Source organism: Achroia grisella, unplaced genomic scaffold (assembly GCF_030625045.1).
Source record: "Achroia grisella isolate CSIRO2021 unplaced genomic scaffold, CSIRO_AGI_Agris_v1 utg1174, whole genome shotgun sequence".
Lineage (NCBI taxonomy): Eukaryota > Metazoa > Arthropoda > Insecta > Lepidoptera > Pyralidae > Achroia > Achroia grisella.
The window spans coordinates 1,736,665-1,761,133 of record NW_026712590.1 but is presented as its reverse complement, the minus strand read 5'-3'; the positions used below and the strand labels follow the sequence as shown (position 1 = coordinate 1,761,133).

The window sequence follows — 24,469 nt, the reverse complement described above, 5'->3', positions numbered from 1 at the left end:
CAGGTTTCCTTACATATTCCAAGGTGCAATGTCTTTACTTCCTACACTATAAAATATTTAAATATATTTTCACATATATATTTAATTACGTACATCTGTCATTTTTAATATCAGTTCACAATTACCTATTGTAATCGGGGCATTGCCAGGATTAGTAAAACAGTTCCTAGGTAAGACTAACATTCATTTAGGTATATAAATATTTAGTATTTATGTTTCTGTTAATGCCCCAATTTCATATGAAGGTTTTAAATTACTTTAAACTTCCTATCTTCACATATAAGTTTCTTTAAGTAATTATATTTTCATATGGAGTCAACTATGTTATTAAATATCACACCGATATTATAAACAACCAAAATTAGTAGTAATAATTCAATATAGACTTCTATCGTATATCTATGATATATTGTATAAATCACATCAATATATTATACAATAATTAATATGTGTAAAAAGAAACTACTATTGTTTGACAAGTGTTTTATAAATTATGCATGTATATTAATAGATGAGATTCATATGTAGGCGATAAACAAACATACAAATAGTTCAACAATTGCACTTTAAAGTAACATAAAGTATAATTAAACACATTAGGCAATCAACCGATCTATCCCTAAACGTATATATTTAGTGTAGTTTTAGATCTGTGAGGTTATGAACATTTAGGCTTATCTTGTCATGGGGTTCACAACATATACACGTTCTATCACGTCTAAAAGTTGATAAATTTGTTCAAACAATGTCTTTTAATGCACAATATTAGTTTGATATGAGTCCAATAAAAATTCAGTCGATAGTTTACAAAATTATTTCACTATTGTTCACATTTAAACAAATTTATCAACATGTATACAACATTATGTGCTATGCACAACAAAACACATAGAATCTCTATATGTGCAAACGTAAACTAGAACTAACCGACTCGGTCATTAGGGATCATTTTTTCTTAACAGTGGAATTACTGGCGCAACTACTCGATCGAGTTTGGATGCCGTCTTTCTTCAAGAGGCTGACGCCAAAGGCGGGGCATTTTTTTCTTAACGCTTTTATTTTGTAGAGCTTATTGCCTTGCGAGTTGTTCGTTTCTTCGTAATTGTCTGGAGTTACGTCGGCGGTAATCACAGAGTTCGATATACAGTCCATTGGTTCGGGACTGTTGGATTTGTCTCTTTTCCGTCTAAACCTAAATGGTATTTCGAGAGAATCTGCAGATATGTTGGTAACATTTGTATCGCTGGAAGACAGGTCCTGAGTGGACTCAAGGCCACTCTTGGGGAGGTTATTTTTGGGTAGTTTCTTGCGTGAATTTGAATTGGATCGGACTATTAGTTTTTTACGTGGTATATTAGTTGTGTTGTTTTTGGACTGAGTGACACTTTTGAGGTTAGGTTCGGAGGGAAGCCGGTTTTTGCCGTTGAGGTGACAGTTCTCCGTGAGGGCGGACAGCGTTGAGGTGACGTTGCTGACCGTGTTGGCTACGGAAGTATCGTTGGTAGAAATTTTGCTGACGCTTACCGTTTTACGTGTGAATGTTTTGAGCGGACTCGTTCCATGAGTGTAGCCTATAGCAGGACGGGCAAGGTTGGCGCGCTGCCCGTGGAAACTGCTTTTACCTGAAAAACACAAAACTTCATTCGTACATCGACTTATTGGCATTTAAAAGCTTGTAATAATATATCGTTAATGAGGTAAAATAAAGCATCAATGTAAAATCAATATATGTTTATATTGACGATTGTACTTAAATAAAAAAATGTTGTATTATAAAATTTGAAAACCATTAAATTGTTTATCAATTTTTGGATTGTAAATTGTAACTGTCAATTAAAATTATTATTTATTTCAAGTTCAGTTTGAAGTTATTTTCGAATAACTCTTACGCAATAATACATTGCGGGCAAATTTAAAATGATTTAATTACTAAATTATCATATACAAAAATTAACAACATGGTTGATTAACTATTAAATATAAATCAGAAATTATATTTTATTTTTGAATAGTATATATTTCTATTGTTTTCTTTTTTTGTTAATAACTTTTCCTCTCAATTGTTACCTACTTGGTAATTTACTAACACGGGCTTTCTTAAGATTGTCTGGAAGAGAATGCGTTAGCGATAAGACAGCTTTTTGTGCTTTCTTCTTTCTTAAATCTTCTGTATTATTTTTCATTATTTCATTGTATCAAATTTTATTATAAATAAATAATGAAAATCAATAATATATATAGTACATACCTGTGAATGGTTTGACACTATTCAATTTGTTGGCTTGCGAGTTGGCACTTCTAGTTGGCGGAAAGGTCGACGTCTTAGCGGCGTACGACTTCAAAGTCGAGTTGATGATCCTCGGCTGTGGCTTCAGGTTTGTGTTGTTGGCATTCCTGATATTGTTAGTTGGCATCATATAGTTCAATTTGGGCGTGAACACAGTTTTCGTGGGTAACATCGGAGTCGGCGTGGTCTTGTACTTCCCAATTACTGTGGTCACATTGTTTTCTGAATCTGTTTCGTTAGCGTTCAAGATGTTTCCGTTGTCAAGCTGAAAAAAGAAAGTTTTTAATGTAGTTAGAACAACCTAATGGCCGACAGGATGGGAACTGGCAGTCATTACTCGTCGACAACACGACGAAGATCACGTCTATGTGACCATGGTCCTCTTTATGCGTTGCCAGATCTAAGGGCTTAAGATGTTGTCTTAAAATCGGAACACAGTTCATAAAGCTAGTTAGTTTGGTGGCTGGAATAGGTGAAACAGAAGTGATGTGATGCAGGGTGAAGTTGAACAAAGTCTAGTCTAGTCTTTTGTAGAATAGGCTATAATTAATAAATGGCCGCATTTAATCTTTATCAGTCGAGTTACCCAAGGTCTTCTCAACTTGAGATTAGATGGCGCTATGTGTAAAAAGTAAAAGAAAAATATGGAGTTCGACCTCTATATTAAATATATACTACACTATACCTCGGACTTTATCCTGTTGGGTGAATTCTTGGTATTATTGAGTATGGTCTGCAGCGACACGGGCTTATCGCGCGCTGGTGGCGGTTCAGGTGGCAGGTCGCTGTAGATGCCTCGCGTGAACACGGGCGGCGAGGCGATGTTATGTCGCCGACGGTATGCTTCGCCCTCCGCAAGCATGCGGGGCTGCGCGCTGGATATTATTGAGACGTGTTGATTAATGGCTTTGTACAAAGAGTAATTACGGACTCGTCATGAATTATGTTACATCATTTACAGTAATTCTTAACTATCACAGATGGTCACATTCTAATAGTTAAGAAGTTTTAATTTCATCAGCATCACACTTACATTCATCAGTATATTTCGCCCAATTTGCAAAGTACCTTTTTAAATGTGTTATACTGATGTATTACATCCATTCATCCATTATAAACTTCACATCTTTTATAAACAAGATATGATTCATCCATGATGATGATGACTATAATATAAGACGATGATTGATGATGATGATGATGATGAATGTATATTGATTTATGATTTATCCATGAACTATGAGACTTCTCCACTTCACCTCAAATAATTTATCAATTACCCTTTAGTATACTATAACACAGAGATACACAAGAATAACTAATGCTAAAATAGTACTAATATAATAATACAAAATGTGTAATTCCACAAAAAATAACTATTTTAAAGTATTCAAAGTACGACCATGCCAAGTGACGCATTCATCACAACGTCAATAATTGTTATCAATTATTCTTATGCCTCTGATTAATCTGGGATAATAATAGTGAAGTATATTATTGTTGTACAAAAATATTGTAATAGTCATTATCGATCATGTTTGTGTGGTTGAAATATAAGTTTTAGTGTAAATGACTCACTTCTCGAGAAACCACTGTTGATGTCCAATGACGGAGCCGGGTCTACAGATGCGCAACCAGGCGATCGCCTCGCGCGCAGTGAACCCGTGATGCTTCATCATGTAACATGCGATCAGTGTTCCCGTCCGGCCCAGACCCGCTGTGTGGTAAAGGTGTACAGAATCATTGAATAGATCATATGTTACTAGAAGAATCAGAACATAATGCCTCAATTTAATAGCATCATCTGCTTCTTCCTTATCCCATTCATTTGGGTCGGTATAATGTTTTTCTTTTTAATTCATCCCTGTTCGCAGTTATCTCGTTATTTACCCCTTTCTAACCATATCACCTGGGGGGAAGGGGATTGTTAACAATGTGGACTCATGACCCCATTACTAGCAATGTACTATGTCAGGTTGACCTCCACGCGGTTCCCCCTGGAAACCAACGTGATAAATTCCTGGTGAATTTGTCACGATAGGCTAACTGACCTGACCTCATGTTCATCTTACCATCCTCCACTGGTGCCCCCCCCCATTATCATCCAATAAAATAAAAAAACCATATCACTTTTCACACAGTCCATCCATCTCTCATTCGGCTTTCCTCTGCCACTCACTGTCAATAATCCACTATCATATGTAACACCTTCGTTAAAATATTATCTTCATTCCCGCGCATTATATGCCCATCCCACGAAAGCCCAACTTATTATATTATAAGAAAAACGTTCATATTTCAGAATATATGAACGAGAAATATATATATATAGTATAAAGTAATAATTATGTATTAATATAATTTAGTAATAATTAAACCATTAATTATGTATATTAACTTTGACAACGCTATGTGTATTTTATTATTGTAAATACTAATATTATACTGAGTGATGTTCGGGTAATATTCAAAATCAAAATCAGACTTATATTTATTCCTTCATATGTCAAATCTCTGAGTTCTTTCGAGTTAAAAAGATGTGACAAGTAATTTAGCTATTCTTTTCAAATGGCTAGTACATGTTTACAAAAATACAGCTTCAGTTTTAAATTTTAATTAGGGAGAATAGTGACCACTTTTCGGTACTATTATTCCGATTTTGTAGTTTGAGTATTGGATAGCTCATTTATCAAGGAAGGCTATATCACACTACGACCAGTAGAAGCGTAGCTGCAATGAAATAATGTTACAACAAACGGGAAAATAAAATAACTAGAATTAGAAGACTGAAGCATAAATTCCATACTAACCTTTACAGTGCACTGCAACAGCACCTTTAGCTGCCTCCGAGATTTTTATAAACCTATTGACGATCAAATCGGACGGCACCGACCCGTCCACGAAGAACAGTTCCCTGTGTTCAAAACCGTGCGATGTGAACTGTCGGGCGTCATACGACTTCTTGTTCAGTCGTACGATGGTGGTGACGTGATGAGTGCGGAAGTACTCGTGGTAGTGCTCCGGGCTGTGGAGGGGGTAGCCTCTGTCGAGACGCGACCGGTGGTGAGGGCCGGAGAACGCCAACATTTTACCGGGCACTATCCAGTTTAGGTCGCCGTTTTCAACTTTCTGTTGAGAAAGTATGAAAGCATTGTGTATAAATACGATTTGGTCCTGAAGGCGGTAACGTCACTATATACTACATATACTACAAATGGCTAAGTTTTTCTAGTTAGATATACCCACAAATAATAAATGCCATTATTTGACTAACCTCATAAAACAAATACTGCTCTGCATCGAAGTGTTCAAAATCAAAGAAACCAGCGTCGTGTGCCACTTTCACGCCGTGCAGTACGTCTAGTAGCGAAATGTCAAACAGTGGCGGCCCGCCGGATGCATCCCGGAACGTAAGCAGGGTCCACTCGGAGCCATCGGTGAGTTGTTTGTACACTGCTGCCCCGCTGCCATTGAGATATATTATCTGTGAAATATTATTTAATATATGTTAATTCATCATCATCATCAGCCTACTGCTGAACGTAGGAATCTTCAAAGGCACATCTCCTGAACACGGTCTGCAGCCCTTCTCTTCCAGTTATTACCGCAACTCTACGTATGTCGTGGCTCCACCAACTGCGGAGCGTCCTACACTACGTTTGCCAATTTGCGGTCGCCACTCTAGAATACGTCTACTCTAGTGAGCATCGGTTCTGCGACAAATATGACCAGCCCTAAGCCACTTCATCTTGCAACCTTTGGGGGGTTAAGGCTTTCTAGAAGCGACGACAAGAAGCCTTGACGAAGTTTTCCAAAAGCTTCCTGGACCTGTTGTAAATGTTACCATTACCTTTGGAAATATTTTTTTAATAATGTCAAAGTTATAGCACAAGTTAACGGTATACAGTGCGATATGGCGGTGAAATTACATGGTACGGTGCCCCGACCTTTGTCCTCTGGAGTACCACCGACGTCACATGACGACGTGTGGTACGTATTATTCACGCATAGGCGACGAATGTCATTTACCCCCTTATTTGCTATTACAGTCGGTCCATGGTCCCAGGTGGACCGTCAGATTGTTTACTATTCCAATTATATAAAAAAAATAAAGCGAGACTATACCGAGTAAAAATATAAGTAAAAAAGACTTTGTTTTTGTATTAACTCAACGAACATAAGATATTCATTTTTGTATCCCACAGGCGACATCCGGTATTCTTGATCCAATATCATGTTGGAATGATTTCTAATAAAAACACGGTAGCGTTGTACCTTTCTTCACTATTATTGTAAGGTATTTACTTTACATTAGACAAATCCTCTCTTCGATATTTCTATATCTCATTAATATACTTAAGAAAAGTAAATATTTTATGAAAGTTCACTATTTTCCAATAACAGTATGTATAAGGAATAATGGAATGTTTATTTTTTGACGAAGAGGTTTTTTTATAAAATTGAATGGTATACAAGCTAACCACCTGTTTGATGATAAGCGTAATCGTTTTTTATACTATATATATGAACAGCACGGATATTACTTCGTCGTGTGACACCCGGGATACCATAGAAATTCCAGAGGATTAAGAAGTCACGTCTCTTATACAGTAAGTCTTATTGAGAAGTGATTTCTTGATCAAAACTTTTGACGGATTATACTGATTCTCTTTACTCACCTGATCTGAGTACACCTGGTACTTTCGCGTCGATATTTTATCACGAATAAAAGCTAACTACTAAAGGAAGTAATTAATTTCTAATACAAAATTAGGTTTATAAATTTTATGTGTATAGTTTTGTAAGGTTATACACAAAACTATGCCAATAAATTTCTAAAGAAAGTACCTGTATCAATTTAAATACAAATTACGGCTGATTTAAATACTAACAAAATTTTACTGTTTCTCTCTGTTAGAGGTGCTCTACATTTCAACTTTTTTAAACGAGTGACTAAATATAGAGTAGAAAACAAAACTTTCTGTCACGAAAAAGGATGAAACACAGTGGGTGGCGGAGTAGAGGCACTGTAACGCGATGAGGCTGCGAGTGGGAGTTAAATTGCTACAGCGATCCAATTAACTGACTTGAAACAAGTCGAATTAAGTTTATTCGCATTTAAGTACTGCAATTCATTTGTATTGTAACGAAAACGAGCCAGTAGCAGTTAGTCAACATCTTGTACGAGATGACGACTGCATGCTATATAAACTAATTTATGTAAATTGTTTTTGAGGGACATATTTTTTTTTTCCTTTAATTTACATGAATTAAGGTAATGTATATATTACAAAAGTAGACGTAGTAGAGTATAAACTGTAATAATTAAACTAATATAAGAAAACCAATGTGAAAATTGTCTGTCTGTTTGTTACATTTTTATCACAGAATTGTTGTATTTTATCTTAATAACCCTTAAAGTGAAGATAGACTCTATAAATAATGGGATAAAGGCAAGGCAATGATGAGACTCTATCACAAAGACGGACATAAGTATTAGCCAGTTAATAAAAGATAGCTTCTAACACAAGTATAAAATATGAACGATAATTTGACCGCGACTTCATGCGCGTTACGTAAGATAGCATGACTTCTAACACAAATATAAAATATGAACGATAATTTATATTTTATTTACAAAACCAAATCACCGATTTCAATAATAATGTGATTATATGACAGACCGAGATATATATAGTGTCAATAAATTTCCGCAATCAAAACAGAATACGAAGCTAGCCATAAACTCGCAAAAACATGGCCGCAACTGAGAGTACAAAACACTTTTCCTGTGAACATCAAGGTATGTAATTTAATTTGTACATTGTTCTAAACTCTCTATATCATTACGATATGTTCGTGTGAACATCAAACACTGATACAGCTTATAAAAGCAAAAGAGAACATTAAAAAAAAAGAATTGGAATTCACCTAAAAACACGAACATTGGAAACTAAATAAAAACATATTATTTTCGCTCCCTAATGTTTTGGCACCAGGTGATTCACACACATTAAGGGAAAACTACAGCAATTCCACAATGGAAACGTTAGAGGGTTGGATTATGCTTAATTAATTTTAAAACAATTTTACATATGTAAATCCATTTATTTAAAAATATAGAGTTACATTTATATAAAAATATATATATTTTCTAATATATATTTATATCGCTATGACAGGAAGATGTCACAGCATATGCTAAGCGTTGGGCCATATTGCTAATTAATAACTTAAATGTATAATTTTATTGTTATTAGATTTTTTATCATTTCATTTTATTTATGGACTACATAATACATTTCTTTTCTTTCTTTCTTTATTAATTTTAAGAATGTTCATTTTTATATCAATATAAATATTAATATTTTTTCAAAAGTTCCCCGTCAGAACAGTCACTTTGCGCAAGTATAAGAAATTAATGATACCCAAAAATGTTTACGTACCATTTTTTCCTTTATTTTCTTAACAATAAGGTTCGATGAATCACTACCGGTTTCATTAAAGAATTGGCCATACAAATACAGTAAACGATAGTACCTAATAAGGTCAAACGGCAGCGAAATCAATTAAACGTTAAATGGTCCATGTGGTTTATGGGTGGAAAACATCAAGGGCATTCCAAGTACTAGTATATTTTGGGAAAATATTATTAATGGCGTATTGTATCATCTACTGTAATATTAACACTCTAGGGCAACAGTTCGATTTTAAATCGAAAGGTATTGTACTAATGTATAAACCCCATGACGTCAGTAAGAAAGGAAGACGGTTTATAGTGGTACTAAATGTTAAATCATTACAAATTGTGTGGTCAATTTACACTAAGCATTATTAGCTAATGATGCAATTTGTCATTCGACCTTGTATAATTACAATGAGGAATTTTTGTGCTTAATACGAAGCAAATAAAATATGTTTATTCATTATTGTAGGTGTGTTAGAAGGAGACAGGATTATAATCTTACTATTTGGCTTCGACCAGGTGTTCATTTGATTAAAACCTTGTGAGTTTTGTAAATATTAACATAATATAGAGCCTCTGGAATAATCTATCTTAAACAGAAAAGAAATATGTGAAGAAATATGTCAATTAAGTACAGTCGGCTGCGTGAGGACGTCAATCAATCAGTTTATATGAATTTGTTCATATTAATATTTGAAAATGTAACTCTAATTTTATAGTTTGCCACCTACCTTTCCCTTATTCAAAACATCTATCTCCCTGGTTGTCTGCTTTGAGCGATAACGCCGCTTTTTGTTAGCATATTAAGCACTTTTTTGGAAATATTTGTTTTTTATGCACAATAAAGAATTTATCATTATTATTGGTAAGAAAACATCGCGGCATGTGTTTATGTTCATAGCGTCATTAGGTAACCTAAATTAAATTAGATATTAAAACGGCATTGTATTTACGTGACATGATTCAATATTTGATTACAGATATAGACATCAGTACTCCTCAGGTTTAAAATGGGAACTTACAGCTGCCGAGCAATATACTAGGTAAGTTGTGTTTGGATTGAAGATTGCAGAAGGCAGTAAAATTTAAGTTCTCCGGAATGCCGCCGCCTGGCTGGTATCACGGGCGTCACATGATTAGTGATGTCCGTGGTTTTATTCATGCATATAGACAATGCTTACTACTTACCATCAGGTGGGCAGTATTAGTATAAAGTAGTCCTGGAGTCTAAATTGACTATAATAAAACCAGCTCTTTTTATTTATATAGTAGTGTAGTTATATATCATCTATATAATAAATATAGTAATAGTAGATATATGTCAAAATATGTTAGAAAGTAACTCTTTACCTATCTTGAATGACAACGAAGTAATAGCATTTGATAAATAACACTATCACTCTGACAAAGAATATAGTGACATTAAAGTACCCCTAGAAAACGTTTACCATTTCAACAGTTACTTATGTAACATATAATACAATGATAAATGCTTTGTTTCTGTGAGTGCATCAGTGTGACGGCTTCCTAACAAAACGATGTGATTAAAAGTACAGCGTAACAGAGGATTGTGAACACAAGTATTCCCCCTGTCCCACGCAATGGCAATTATTCAATTTTACCAGAGTAGAGGTACAAGTGAAATGCGCAGTAGATTCGTTTTTTTTGTGATTGTGTTTGAAAGTTTGAATCTTACGTTTTACGTAACCAACGATTTATCTAATAATCTTGAAATTTAGCAAATCGTAGTATTTGGTATGGAGGAAATATGTTACCCAAAATTATTGTTATGCGGACGAAGTCCTAGACAAAAGCTAGCAAGGATTTAATATTATATTTTACACGAAAAATAGTCTTTTTGTAATATTAAAATATTTATTAGTTACAGAAATCTTAACATGTATTATTTATACAACAAGGATTACTTATATGGGTAACTCTGTAGATTTTACCAGGGCACGGCACGTGCAAAAGAAATGTATTAGAGCTCTAAGTGATGGCAGAGTATTATGAATAATAGTATTCATTCCTGCTTTTAAATTACATTTTTTCTAATTATACATATATTTTGCAGTAACTGTGTTCCTGCAAAATACATGTATAATAGAGTATTATTAATATATCTGCCATCATGTAATGATCTAATGTTAGTAACGGTCGTGAATATTTGACAAAATGCATGCTTTCTTATAATTTGCATATCTGTTCTGGTAAGTATAGCTGATCAATATTTTTTAACGTAACGACTTATCTCCTATATCAACATTTAGCAATTAAATCATTCCATTTCATTGGTAAAATCACGACTACATTTGTTTGAGCTGTTTAGAAGTAAATTTAAAAAGGCCAAAATTTAAGAGTATTATTTACTTGTATGTTAAGTTGAAATATGTAATATTTTTGACGAAGTGCTTGATATTAGTTTTATGACGTCTAAGACATTCTTTTTAGATAGATCTATACAATAAACTCACCTGATAGCTCCCGATAAGATACGCCGCGTTGAGTCTGAGCGTTTCGTTTTCACTCGTATAGAACACGATCTTCTTCTTCGGGTTCTTGTCCAACTCCTCGTTGAGTTTCTTGCAGAACTGGTACAGATGGCAGAGATGATAGGGTCCGAAGTCGAAGTAGAAGTTTTCGTACACGATCTCATCTTCGATATGGAAGTATTTGCTGTTTCTGGTAGGTTTCGGTTTATATCCAGTTTTTAATGTGGCGAAGTACAATCTATCTGGAATAATATACAAGTATAAACACTTTAGTAAAGAGCGCCATGCCCTAGTAGTTTCCTACCCACTTAGATTAAAACGTCGTAAGTTCAAATCTGGTCATGATCATTATCCTATCTAAGAAAACGGGCGTGAAGGTATGTATTATACTTTAGTAGCCTTGGCCTTGTCCGTTAGGCTTGAGTGAAGGCCGTATGTCAGCCTAAGCTTGTTAGAGAGCAACGCAGTCGTCTCCCCGGGGATTTTTTATTAATTTTCTAGTTCGTCATTGTGCTAAGTGTTATGGTAAACGTAGTATCTATACACATGACGCTCTCGGTGGTCTATTGGTTTAGCACACCGCTTTATTTGCGACGGCAACGGGTTCAATTCCTCACACAATGCCAACTTTTATATTACATGAGTATGATTATGTGTATTGACTGGATATTTTTATATAAATATATTATGCTTGTACAAAAAATCTAAGTATTTTATTAGATGTCCATAGTGTTTGCATCTAATTACATAAACTATGTAAAAAATAATAATAACGTAAAAAAATTTACCAGTTGACTTTTTTACTATTTCTTCTCAACTGAAGTGGCTAGCCGAACTGGACGGTAGGGATAGTGATAAAAATACGACGTGCACAAAAGAGCTAAAGGCCCTATATTAATAAATAATGTTGAGTTTCGAGTTCACAATATATACAATATGTACATTTTATCTTAATTTTCGCGTGTACTGCCATACTTTACAAAGTTGTAGTACAAACGGCCTTGTCGTTACGCTCCTTTGAGATGTAAAACCAATGAATAACAACATTGTCCTATTGTGTTTGTATCGCATTTTGTGTTATTGGACCGTGGCATAAAACTTGAGTCCAACATTAAAAACAAACGTATTATACCGTTTATTGACAGATCCTTCGTAAAACGGGAGTCGTGAAAGATTAGATGTTAACGGCAAAAAAGTTGATTGAAAACTGTGACTATGACATGAAATTTTTTTTTACACATGTTAGATGACGGTAACTACTGTTTAAATGCCCCAATTTATAGACATGCTAATTTTAAATATATTACAATTAAAAAATAATATCTATAGCCAAAGTTATATCCTACCATGACCACGACAAAATGTATAGTGAAGTTCGTGATCGATATTAAACTATCCCAAAATAATTGTTAGCACTTCTAATTTATTTTAAGTTTTTAAAAAGACATACTCTTAAAATATATAAACAAAAGGACAAAATGTAGGTCGTAATTTTTTAAAAGACTACTCAAAATATTGATATAAGAATTATTAATATATCTATGAGAATCCATATTATTATTACTATTACGAAAATGGGTCAGTCCGTCCGTAAAATTTTCACTATAATCTTTTCTTATTAAATGGCTGTAGTGAAAATATACCAAAAAAAGGGATTATTTTTCAGCCCATTGAACCGATTTTAATTAAATTTAACGTTAAGAGAAATTGTGTGGTAATAAGCTATATTTAACCTCAAAAAAAAAGGCATACAAAGTCCCGAGTAACAGTTAGTTTTATGTAAAAAAAACGAAAATAAAACATCCGTGTCAACACCAATTACAGACCCAGCCGAGCGTAAAACCTATAATAATGTTTAGGAAATAACTGCTTAGAAGACCCACAAAGAAAATTCAACAGAATATATTAAATTATACGGTAATTTTTGGAAATTATATATCACTAGGTGCATATTGTATACATTTTAATGGAGACATTATGCCTCAAATAGCGTATTTATTAACAGAATAAGTTTAAAATACGTATGTGAGTTGCGTGGAACAACAAAATTCATGAATAGTAAGCAGGTGGTGGTTCTTGTAGGGTTGCAACCCCTGTCGTGACGTCCACGGCAGTGTCCGTGATATCTTATGTCAGAGTTCCTCAACCTTTCTTTGTGTTGTATGTAGTAAGTGCGTAGACTGACTGCTTATCTAACACAACATCACCCGCGACTTCCTCTGCCTTTATAGAGATAAAAGACAGCCTACGTGCGTCTTGGTGATACAGTTCAGTCGTTTAGTGGTAAAAAAATGTGGCAAACAGACAGCAGATTTACTATCACATATGTAATATTAGTAGGGATTAGAAAACATGAGTATAATAATAATAACCCCAGACAATTCAATGTCATCCAGTCCCGAGCAAAGCACAACTTGTGCTAACAACTAATAGAAATAATCACATATATTTTTCGTAAATACATACATAATATGTATATTATAGAAAACACCCAGACCTATACAAGCAATCATTCTTATGAATACAAATATTTTATCGTGCAAAGAATCTAACTTCGAACTAGCGATTATCGGAAGTTATCGGTAAACGGTGCGCTAAACCGCTAGAACACCTACGTACAAAGTCAGAAACCAGGAAGAGTATTCAACACATATTCTATTTTTTTTTTGCATATACGAGCTTGCAGGCAACTGATAGTAACGACAAAGCACCGAGGACATCAAATGATACTCAAAGTAATTTATATAAGTATTGCTCTGACATAACCCCTGAATTTGGTGTCGTGTATAGGCCCCGTTTAAAAGAAAAGTAAATTTATACAATCATCCATTTAATTACTCCAGTTCTTATGGCAACCCTGGGGTGTCCTGCTATTGCATGCTCCGCAGTAATTTAGTCAATGCATTGTGCTAGCCAGTACGAACGTACGTTATTTTCTATTAACCAACCTTCTTTATGTCACTCAACATGATCGGTTTGCGTTAGCATGCGATTGTAATGACCTTGAGAATTTGAAATATATTCCAATGTATAGTATAAATTATAACTACAATATAAATAGTTTATTTTCAATCACGTTTCGTTTTTTGAGACACAAATAATGTGAATGGTCTGTTCTTGTACAATTTCAGAATGAAAATGTTAAAAGATCGTTGATTCTTGTATAAGAAATTGTTACATTAAAAAATGTATGTGGTTTAAAGAATCGCGTTTCTATCTAATAGTTATTGTACTATCCTTTAAACCTACGGAAGTATATGTTTTCTCTCTCTGTAAAAATATTAAAAAGCTATTTAAACCTTAGGGAGTAATATCCCTAAGGCGTAAATAGCTTTTTATTATTTTTCTACTTAAAAAAACAAATCCTGGGATTCGGGGAATATCCACGTTATTCTATCATATGGCAAGTACATAAAATAACTCTACCTACTCCGATCACTGGTTATAATAGAAGATACAGAAAATATATTTACAACATATGTATCTACGTTCGACCTAGGTAAAGTCAAATTTTATAGAGGGTAGTCGCCTTCGTGATTTCTCAGACGTTCGATAGTCTGAAAATGAATATATTGCAGGGGTATCACTTAGGTTAACTGTTTTTATTATATACTAGTAGCGTCTTGCGGCGTTGGTCGCGTGATTGTTAGCTCATATTACTCGCGATCGATAATTCTCGGTAAAAAAAATCTTTACTGCTGGCGCATATTGAGTGATGTGGTAAGTTTGACGTGTCTGTGACATAGTAGATCCTATTACGAATGTGCCGATTATAATGCGGTCATTTCAATTTATGTTTCGTAGTCACAATTTATTAAAGATCTTTTGTTGTTTCAGGAGTTAATTGACTTTTTTAATCTTATATATTAATTATTTACTAAGTTAAAATGCTGATATAATACATTAAAACATCTATTCATTTTTCATACATTAATGTCATAAAAGTAAATATATATACATACACAAAATTAGTTCTCATTATAAAAGCTGCTTTATCAACGGCTTCTTTAAGTCCTTTCTAGATCCAACTAGACTAGATGGAGATCTAGTCTAGTTGATGTAACTCACGATTACATCAACTTCTTCAGTGTTATCTTAAGTATGCTTAGTGTTGGCTTAGTTATAAAACCGTGAACTTTAAATGCCACACCGTTCTACGGAAACCAGCTACTCGTGCTTCAGTCTGTAATAGATTTGCATATACTGAAATGGCTGTAATTGGGTCTAAGTTTCGTGCTATATTGCAGGCTGCAGTGTGTTTTATTATAATGGCCCAAGTTATAAAAAAATGCGAGAAATATTTTCTTTAACGTAAATAAAATGGCAAACAATATGATCTCAAACCACATCTCATATAAATGAAGCTACTTAGCAGCTGAAATAGGTAAGAAACGGGTAAAACGTAAACGACTTTATACAAAGTCTACTTCGGTAAAACTTTTATAAGACATCAGTACGAAGGTTGATTAACTTGACCTCATGCGCACCATCAGCGCAGGCGGGTGTATCATATCACTATCATTAATTACACGAAATTATATCTGTAGGTATATAAATACAAACTCGATGTTTTTATTATAACACGAATCATTTACGCTATTACATTGTGAATATACAATTTCCTTTTGTTTCGTAATGATGTAATAATCCAAGGCCATTACTATATCCATAAGTCGTATAACGAAGCAATGACCTAGGCACATTGTAAATGGGAAATGAAACGTTTCTTTATTCCGTATCAGTATGTCAAGCTGTACGCGCCTACGTTAATTTATTTATACTGTGAACGCGATCGCCCGTCCTTGGACCACACCCTAAGTTTGCATACAATTACGTAACTAGAAGGTCACGCTGACACTCGTAGCGCACCTTGATTGCATGTATACGGTCGAATAGGAAATTACTACTATTTTCAGCTTTCTGAAGTAATCAAACTGTGCATAGTCGTTTAATCAAGTTATTTATTTATTTATTTTATTAAAAAGAATATTTATTTATGGATGGCAACGTAAATTATTTAAATAAATAATTAATTTCCTATTCTACAAAAGAACTGTCACACAAACATCTTGCTTTGTTAACGTGATGTCCATAGTGCTGTTCATGAATATAGGCGACGGTTACCGCTTACCATCAGGTGAGATGCCGACTTAAACGTAATTTATTTACTTATTTATTTTCAATACCTAAAACTATAACCTAATAAATACTGTAACATTATAGATACAATGCATAAGTAAATAAACATTACTTATACGTTATTACATGACTAATAGAAGATGCGAAGATGAATATTTACAACAGCAGGGAAACTATAGACCAGAATCACTAGAGACAGAACAAAAAAAAAAAAGATTAGAGGAGTCCTTTGCTTGGAAGCAAGCAGACGACCAAGAACTATTAGATATAGTGGAAACAGCAACTAATGTTACGTCAGAATAAGGCTATAATAAAATAAATAAAATTTATTTATTTTATTACAGCCCTTTATTCAGACGTATGTATTGTACAGTACAGTATGTATCATATATCTAATTATCAATGCTTAGATATACGATATGAATACAGCAAAACCTTACAATAAAGTGTCGCATTACAAACTGAAATCCGTCCAAGCGTTTGTTAATATTCTTAGTTACAAACCTCTGAAGTAGCCCTGTAGTAGCATCTTCAGTGTTATTTTCATATCTATATCTAATCTGTGCAATCATGTTCAACCAACTTTAAAAGAGAAGTACTACTGTTTTGGTAAGCACGGTACTTGATATTTGCATTACTTCTGTGTCTATTGTATTTTGACGATTTCTTTTGCAAACAACGAAAATAAGATATATAAATATTATTAAGAAAAAATCTTAATCTATCCTAGATTAGGATTTTTTTTGTATATTGATTTGTAATGAATAAACTCGAGAAAACTCGAGATAGAAAAACATCTAGGAACTACTAATAACAGTGGCTACAGAGGTTTTGAAGGGGTTATTACATTTATATCATCAAATAAATGCAAAAAGAATAATTATATAAATCTCCTTCAGAGATATAAATACAGGCTACAATGTGAGATTGGTCTAACAAGATTATGTCCAAGCTATACAGGATATAGTAGAACTTTCTAATTCCATATTAAGCCATAGAGACTACGTGACATAGAGAAATTGAATTTAGTGAATAAGAGCGTCTAACATCACTTCTACATATACATAACTTAGGGGCATAACATTTTGTGACTAACAATTTCTATTCATATAATAAAAATAGAACTGATTGCCGTCTGTACATGGAAGACGCATTAGGAAAACTATTATTGCTTGACTAACATCCTCAACTTAATAGTATAAAAAACAATTTTTATCAGTTTGTGTGATTGTATGATTTGATGGTGCTATTTTAAATTATGTATTGTGGTATTCCAATCGATCACCAACAAAAAATATATACAGGTATGAAGTCCGGATACTAATAGAAAGAGGTAAAAGCATAATATGAATAAAAGGAGTGTATGCTCAGATATGACGGCCGATAGAGATCAGTGGAAGAGAATGACACACTGCGCCGTCCCCAAAAAATAGGATAAAGGCAAGGCAATGATGATGATAAAATTTAAATATTTTGAATTTTGTTTCTTTATGTGTTCTTGAATTATTCCATTAGTTGGTAATCTCATGACATAAATGGCAACCCTACAACACAACGCGAATCCTTTAATCATTTTCGGCCTCGAAAGTTATAAAGTTCACTCGAGTTAGTAGACATCCACTGTGGAAACAGTGAATTTTATTCACCTCGCTTCTATTCAGTAAATGTCATAAATATAGTGCTATAAAACTTTTTTGATATATTACAGTTTATCTATATTTTTGATAGTTTTATTTTGTTTTACATAGTAGCTAGTTTAGTAAATGCCGGAAATTGTAAAAAAATAATATACTTTTTTTTTATATTGGCGTTAATTATTAAATAAATGCAACACTATACTATACGTATAGTATTGCTAACGCAATATAAAACTATGATACACATGTTAAAGCATTTTTGGTATATAATTCGTTAATTCGAAAGTCTCGCAAATAATGAGATAATTGTTTCCGACAATGCAAAAGCTGTCGTAAACTGCTAGTTTATTAGTATAGACTAGCAGTTTACGTCATACAAGTTTAACTCAATTATTTGTTCTGTATTATTAGTATATTACATAACAAATAATTGAGTTTTCTGTGATTGTTTATAATATATAAATACAAAAAGTATTTAACCGATTAAAAAAAACTTTCACCTATAGAATAAAGCTACATTATAGGCCGTGGAGAGTACCGTCATATTCATAAGTTTCACATTGCACACATCTCATTAGGACGTCGTTCGTACATCTTGTACGTCGGTCCTGATTTTTGTGAAATAACATTTCATAATATAAAACTATTAAAAAACAATTATTTTATTATTAACGAAATAGTTTAATTTCGAAATATGATGACACCCCTAGGGTTGACAGGGAGTGGTTTTACTAATTTTCCTTATTGCGACAAAAACAGAGGAGGGGTAATAAATAACTTCCTGTGACGTTAGGGATAGTGATAAAAAAATAACATTTATAAGCGGCCGAATGTAACCTTATATAAATAAAAAAATAATTACATATTAATTTATTCATTATTCGTAGTACGGTACTCATAAGGGGACATCCCCCTTATGAGTACCGTACTCCGAATAATATCTGGCAATTTAGCTATTATTATCTTCATGAATATAACATGATCCTAATAAAAATTGTAACGTGAGACTTATACGTGTTCCAAGTAGAACACATTGAAATTGTCAAGACCGCATGAATTATTGCGGCCATAGACACCGAAATTATAGAATCAGCGGTCCTGTTTCAGGTTTCAAATCAAAACCTACCCAAAATATATAATGTATTTACAGTATTTACATGAAAAAATAAGTAGTAAAACTCAATGAGAAACTCTTAGTGATGGAAAGGGGGAAATGTTTGCCCAGGAAGAAGCACCCTTATATTATCCACAATCTAGCGAGAAGAGGGAATTTTTAGTAATGGGGAATATTAGTTCCATTGCTAGAAATGTTGCCTATTAGATTGATTTTTACGCGGCTTACTAGTATTCCATTATCAGTCATTAATTTAAATATATATTACCGTTAATAGTTTCTCATCGCTACATGTTTAAAAAACGGATTTTGAGGTTTTTTTTATCAATAATATGATTCCTAAGGAAGGTTTCAAGTAAATTTCAAAACATGACAATTATTTTTTTATTTAATTATTCTTTTGCACACAAAATTGTATACATCGCGGACTTACTGATGGCATTCTCTATCAGCCAACCGCCGCGTTGATCAGGGATAATAAGACGGTGCAATTTAATAAGTAATATTGAAATATAAAATAGATTACATATATGTATATTACAGAAAAAAAAATATATGTATAACCCAACCCCTTTGAAATAGTTATAGTAAAATAATGTGTTGTGGGAGTTCCCATATATTAGTTTCACAAAAAAGTTCGCGATGGCTGTTGATAGTAACGTACTATACCCATTAAAATCACTACAAATATCGACGGATAGCTAGTTTTGATATAAAGTGTGAAGGTCGTATGCACGTAATATGCACAAAGTATTGACGGTATATCGGTACCTGGCAATATTATACGCCTACACTAGTACATATAATAATATAGTACATTTGAATTTCACACATTTGCATAGCTGATGCTTGTGTGTTTATGTAGATATCATATATACGGAAGTACCTAATTCATGACAAGGATGACAACCAGATTGCATTGTTGTATTGAATATCTATATCTGATTCCCGCGACGACATATATATCTTATTGATATTATAAATTGGAAAGTTTCTGAGTATGGATGGATATTTTTTACTCTTTTACGCAGAAACTACTGAACACATTTTGTTGAAACTTTACAGTGATATAGCTTATACATCAGAATAATACATAGGCAATAATTTTCACTCGGGTGAAATCGCGGGCACAGCTAGTGTATATATTATATATACTTATCGTTTACTATAATAACAGTAGTCTTAGCGACAGACCTCTTTTTTATATGTCTTATCGTCATTTGAACCATGTTTTTATATACAATTTTTAGTTTTATATTTTTATCTTTAGTTGTACCATATAGTTGTGTCAAAGATACTACAAAGGATAAATAAGATAAATAAGATAGCTTCTTATTTATTTTACCTATAAAAAAGACATTCACCGCCGTTGCCAGCCATATTAAGTAGTAAGGGAGTGAATCTTAACTATAACACAATACATGATAACATTGATCTCACATTTTCAAATTATGGGAATGGCAAACAAGTTGACCGCAACAATCGCCTACATATATGAACTGCACCATGGATGATAGGTTATCAAGTGACGTCCGTGATATTCTGATTTTTTTTATTACGTTGGTTCTGTGTACATAATTAAAAATTTATTTTTATTATATTTTATTTTATATATCTCCCTTCGATGGAGACTTTTGTGCTATAAAAGATTATAATTGAAGTGCTATGCCGTATACCAAACTATTTAATTCCATTCTTGACAATGTACTTGTATTATCTCTCAAAGAAGCTAATGAGACATTTATATCAACAAGATATTGTACACATTCATTATACTAATAAACAAACTACTAGAGCTTCCCAGATAATTAATCAATTACGTTCTAAAATTACAGATTAGTAATATGTAAAGATTATGAATATGATTTATGTAGTAAATAACAATAATTAAACTAGTATTAGTTACATACAATATGTAGGGGAGAACTGGGATAAAGGAGCTAATTTCTGAAAGAGCCACTTCTTCCCTACTGTTATTAATAGTACACGTAAACATGTAACCAGTAATATTCGAGACCTGTTAATGTCAAAGAACTGTATCTATTGGAAGAGATTTTTGAAGTAAAAGTCAATTATTCTTAAAATTCTTCTTAATACATTAATATAAATAATGAAATTACATTTAGTAATTTATATATTTTTGTAACACACATTTCATTTCAGTCAAAAACAAAACCTAAAGGTAATGGCAATGGTGGCAAGTGAGGTTCGCCTGACAATTTCACATATCGCGCACCTCTCTGGGAAAACCTGTATTAATCATCTCGCGGATTGTGGTTTACGGACGTAAAAACGTTTGTTTTTCAAAAAATCTGGTAGTTTAGTCTGTTAAAAATTAGGTATGTTTTTTTTAATGGATGATAATGGAATGGTGTACTCAGACGAGTGCACCATTCGCAGACATGCTGACGCGCATACACCCTAATGGGTCAAGCTGGCGAGGCACTTGTGGAGATGATAAGATAAGGATAATGTCAAGTCAGTCACACAGTTCTCCCTGGAAACCATCGTGATAAATTCTTGGTGAAGTAGTCAGTAAGTATATGACTACCTCACCAGGAATTTATCACGGTGGTTTCCAGGGGGAACCTCGTGGAGGTTTACCTGACATGGAACTTAGCTAGCATTAGGGTTATGAGTTCATATTTCTAGTAATCCTTCCCCCTCCGGTAGTATGGATGCATGATGACAAAATGTACAAGGGGAGAATTACAGTTAGGATAGGGTAGAATCAGGGTAAAAGATAATAATAAAAATAATAACCCAGGAGAATTCACATAACGCCAGCACCAGCAATAATAACAGAAATATTGATATGATAAATACATAATTTATCTGATCATACAAATATAGACAATAGATAAGTTGGATTTAAGATTAACTTAAGATGTTCAGGTCCTTATATGTGATTGGAAGCAACATAAAGTCATAATGTGGAAGATTATTCAGAGAACAAAACACTGATTTTCAACTCAACCAATTTATAGGTATGTGAAAACAATATACACAGTCAGCACCTAAACAAATACAAATAATCATTTTCATATATGGAAATGTTTGTATAAGAATCAAACTCGTGACCACCAGAATTAAGATGGTGTGCTAAACCATTAGACCACTGAGACATAAATATTAATATTAAATCTATAAATTTATAATTTTACCTTTTATAATTTCTGTGGAAGATACAATAACATCACTTTCATCCATTGTTTTATAGCAGAGTAATGAAGTTGATTTCTTTATTTTGAATGATTTCTGTTATCTCTTTTATAATAAATGGTTATTCATTTCTTATCTACAATCTGAGACTTCATTCCTTTATATCATGTATATGTGTATCTGTAAAAAAATACATGTTATAAAAAAGTTCTAATTCCAAAAAGGTGATACATCGACTTGTGTCATAGGGGCTCCGTCATATTTCCAAGAGTTAATGATGAAGTAGTATTTATGATAAATATTGTATATTTGGATGTTATGGAAATGAATCAAGAACTACGAAAAAATATGATCAATTATTCATCAAGTTCCCTGGGCAAACAAAATTGGAAAAATCTGTACAAAGGCATTTTATTAAGTATTGTACTTAATTAACAGGAGTTAACATTAATTTAATTAAATTTAATTGTATATGTAAAACAATATCAAACAGAATATAATTAACAGATGTTTACATTAATTGGTGGATAGCAATATACATGCCTAAGTATATTGTGTTTTATATTTTATTTTGTGACACAAATATGCTTTTGACTTTATTACCATATTCATAAGGAGCTATTAAATTTATATAAACACAATAATCTAGATATTACAGAAAATACTGATTACTATAAATTGACTTATTATCTATAACAATATTATAAAGAAACAGAGATTTTGTTATGAAGAATTTGAACACCAGAACCCCAGCACTGATTAGGAATATTCTTTCAATCTTTAAAAGGTACCTTTCCCGGGACTTCATCCAGTATTTTTTATAAAAGATATTCTTATGTAAACTAATGATAAATTGTGTTGGGTTGTTTTGCCATAAAGCTATAACAGACAGATGGTTCATCATTTATAAGTATTGATGTTGTGTAATATACATACATAGTATATTAGTAAATAAATGCATAAACATGTATATTGTATACATCTCAAAAAAATTTTTGTTGATATTAAGTTACAAAAAATGTAATGAGAAGCGTTTAGTACCTGTATGATAAAAAAGCCATCCAAGTTTTAGCTGCAACCTTGACTGAAGAAATAGTTACGTATGTTTATTTATACTATAACAAAACATCACTTCATAACACTTCACTTTCAGGGCTTCGAATATGTAAAACAACATTAAAGGGAATATAATTTTTTTACTTATATAAATACGTATGCGACAGTAAACAAGTAACTGCCGACTTGAGGATTTTGTCTAGTCTCGTTATTAGTTCTCATCGTAGTGTTTTGTGTCCGGGACGACGCAGTTCGCACTAGCAACGCGTAGGTGTACTTTTATTGTCAGCGTAGGTCGATTTCTTACACAAATTTAAGGCCGACTTTTGTCGATTCCATACATCGAAGCCTTCGCGTCGCCGGTTAGAATTTGCAATCTATTTTTAAATTCATGAATTCACAACTATCAACGCGAAGCATTTCGCGGCTGGTAGGAATTCGATTGATCAAGTAAACAGAATCGCCGGGTATAACACAAGTTCACGATACGATTGATTGGCAAGGTTGCGGTTTCACTTTCCACCTGATAAGAATTGTTTTTCTGACTCGTACATTTCAGTATGACGTTTCAATTAATCCTACTCGCCGGAGCCGTTGAGAACGGAAGACAGACAGAAAACCCGTTTTCTTTTAACTTTTCACAGATGTAACAAACCAATTGTCAAAAAGAGATGAAATTTGTATACAACGCCACCTAGTGTACTAATAAACCGGATCATGCTTAACATGGTATCATTGAAGACCTTATTGTTTATGGTGAATACGTTGTTGTCAATAACTGTCAAAAGATGGCGCTGTCCATTATATAATATTTTGCGCCTTACAGAATACATACAACATAGTAATAGAATATGTACTTATCTCCTTCCATAAATGAGTACGCTAAAATACTAGGTAGGTTACTAGATAGATTAACTCGCTGACCTGTTATTATAATATCAAATTTGGTTCTCGTACACTGTTGTATTAACCTTTCTTTTTAAATATATCTTGGGAATGGCTAGGGTCTGGGATCATATCTTGAGAATGGACATGTCAGAAATTTTCAGGACATAGATTTCACGTTGAAGCAATTCCAATTCTATAATATTCCATTATTATATTTTTAATAATAAC

At 33.1% G+C, this 24,469-nt stretch overlaps 1 protein-coding gene across 1 annotated transcript; it reads right to left on the bottom strand.

Annotated features, from left to right (window-relative positions):
* Positions 1 to 205: 205 nt before the first annotated feature.
* On the bottom strand, positions 206 to 23,993 carry LOC131851345 (uncharacterized). The gene is made up of 9 exons (XM_059201838.1): positions 23,339 to 23,993; positions 22,300 to 22,477; positions 11,228 to 11,487; positions 5,562 to 5,771; positions 5,098 to 5,416; positions 3,866 to 4,004; positions 2,973 to 3,162; positions 2,249 to 2,552; positions 206 to 1,622 (listed from the first exon to the last, which is right to left on the bottom strand). The coding sequence occupies exons 2-9, from the start codon at positions 22,343 to 22,345 to the stop codon at positions 946 to 948; spliced, it is 2,145 nt and encodes a 714-aa protein (XP_059057821.1). The 5' UTR covers positions 22,346 to 22,477; positions 23,339 to 23,993; the 3' UTR covers positions 206 to 945.
* Between the last annotated feature and the right edge of the window lie 476 nt (positions 23,994 to 24,469).

What these genes read in the sequence shown, in the direction of transcription:
- LOC131851345 (XM_059201838.1), bottom strand. Translation starts at nt 22,345, where the DNA reads ATGGATGAAAGTGATGTTATTGTATCTTCCACAGAAATTATAAAAG. An exon ending in AGCAGTATTTGTTTTATGAG is followed by an intron (nt 5,417 to 5,561) that starts GTTAGTCAAATA and finishes CTTTCTCAACAG; the next exon opens with AAAGTTGAAAACGGCGACCT. An exon ending in CCAACAGGATAAAGTCCGAG is followed by an intron (nt 2,553 to 2,972) that starts GTATAGTGTAGT and finishes TTCTTTTTTCAG; the next exon opens with CTTGACAACGGAAACATCTT.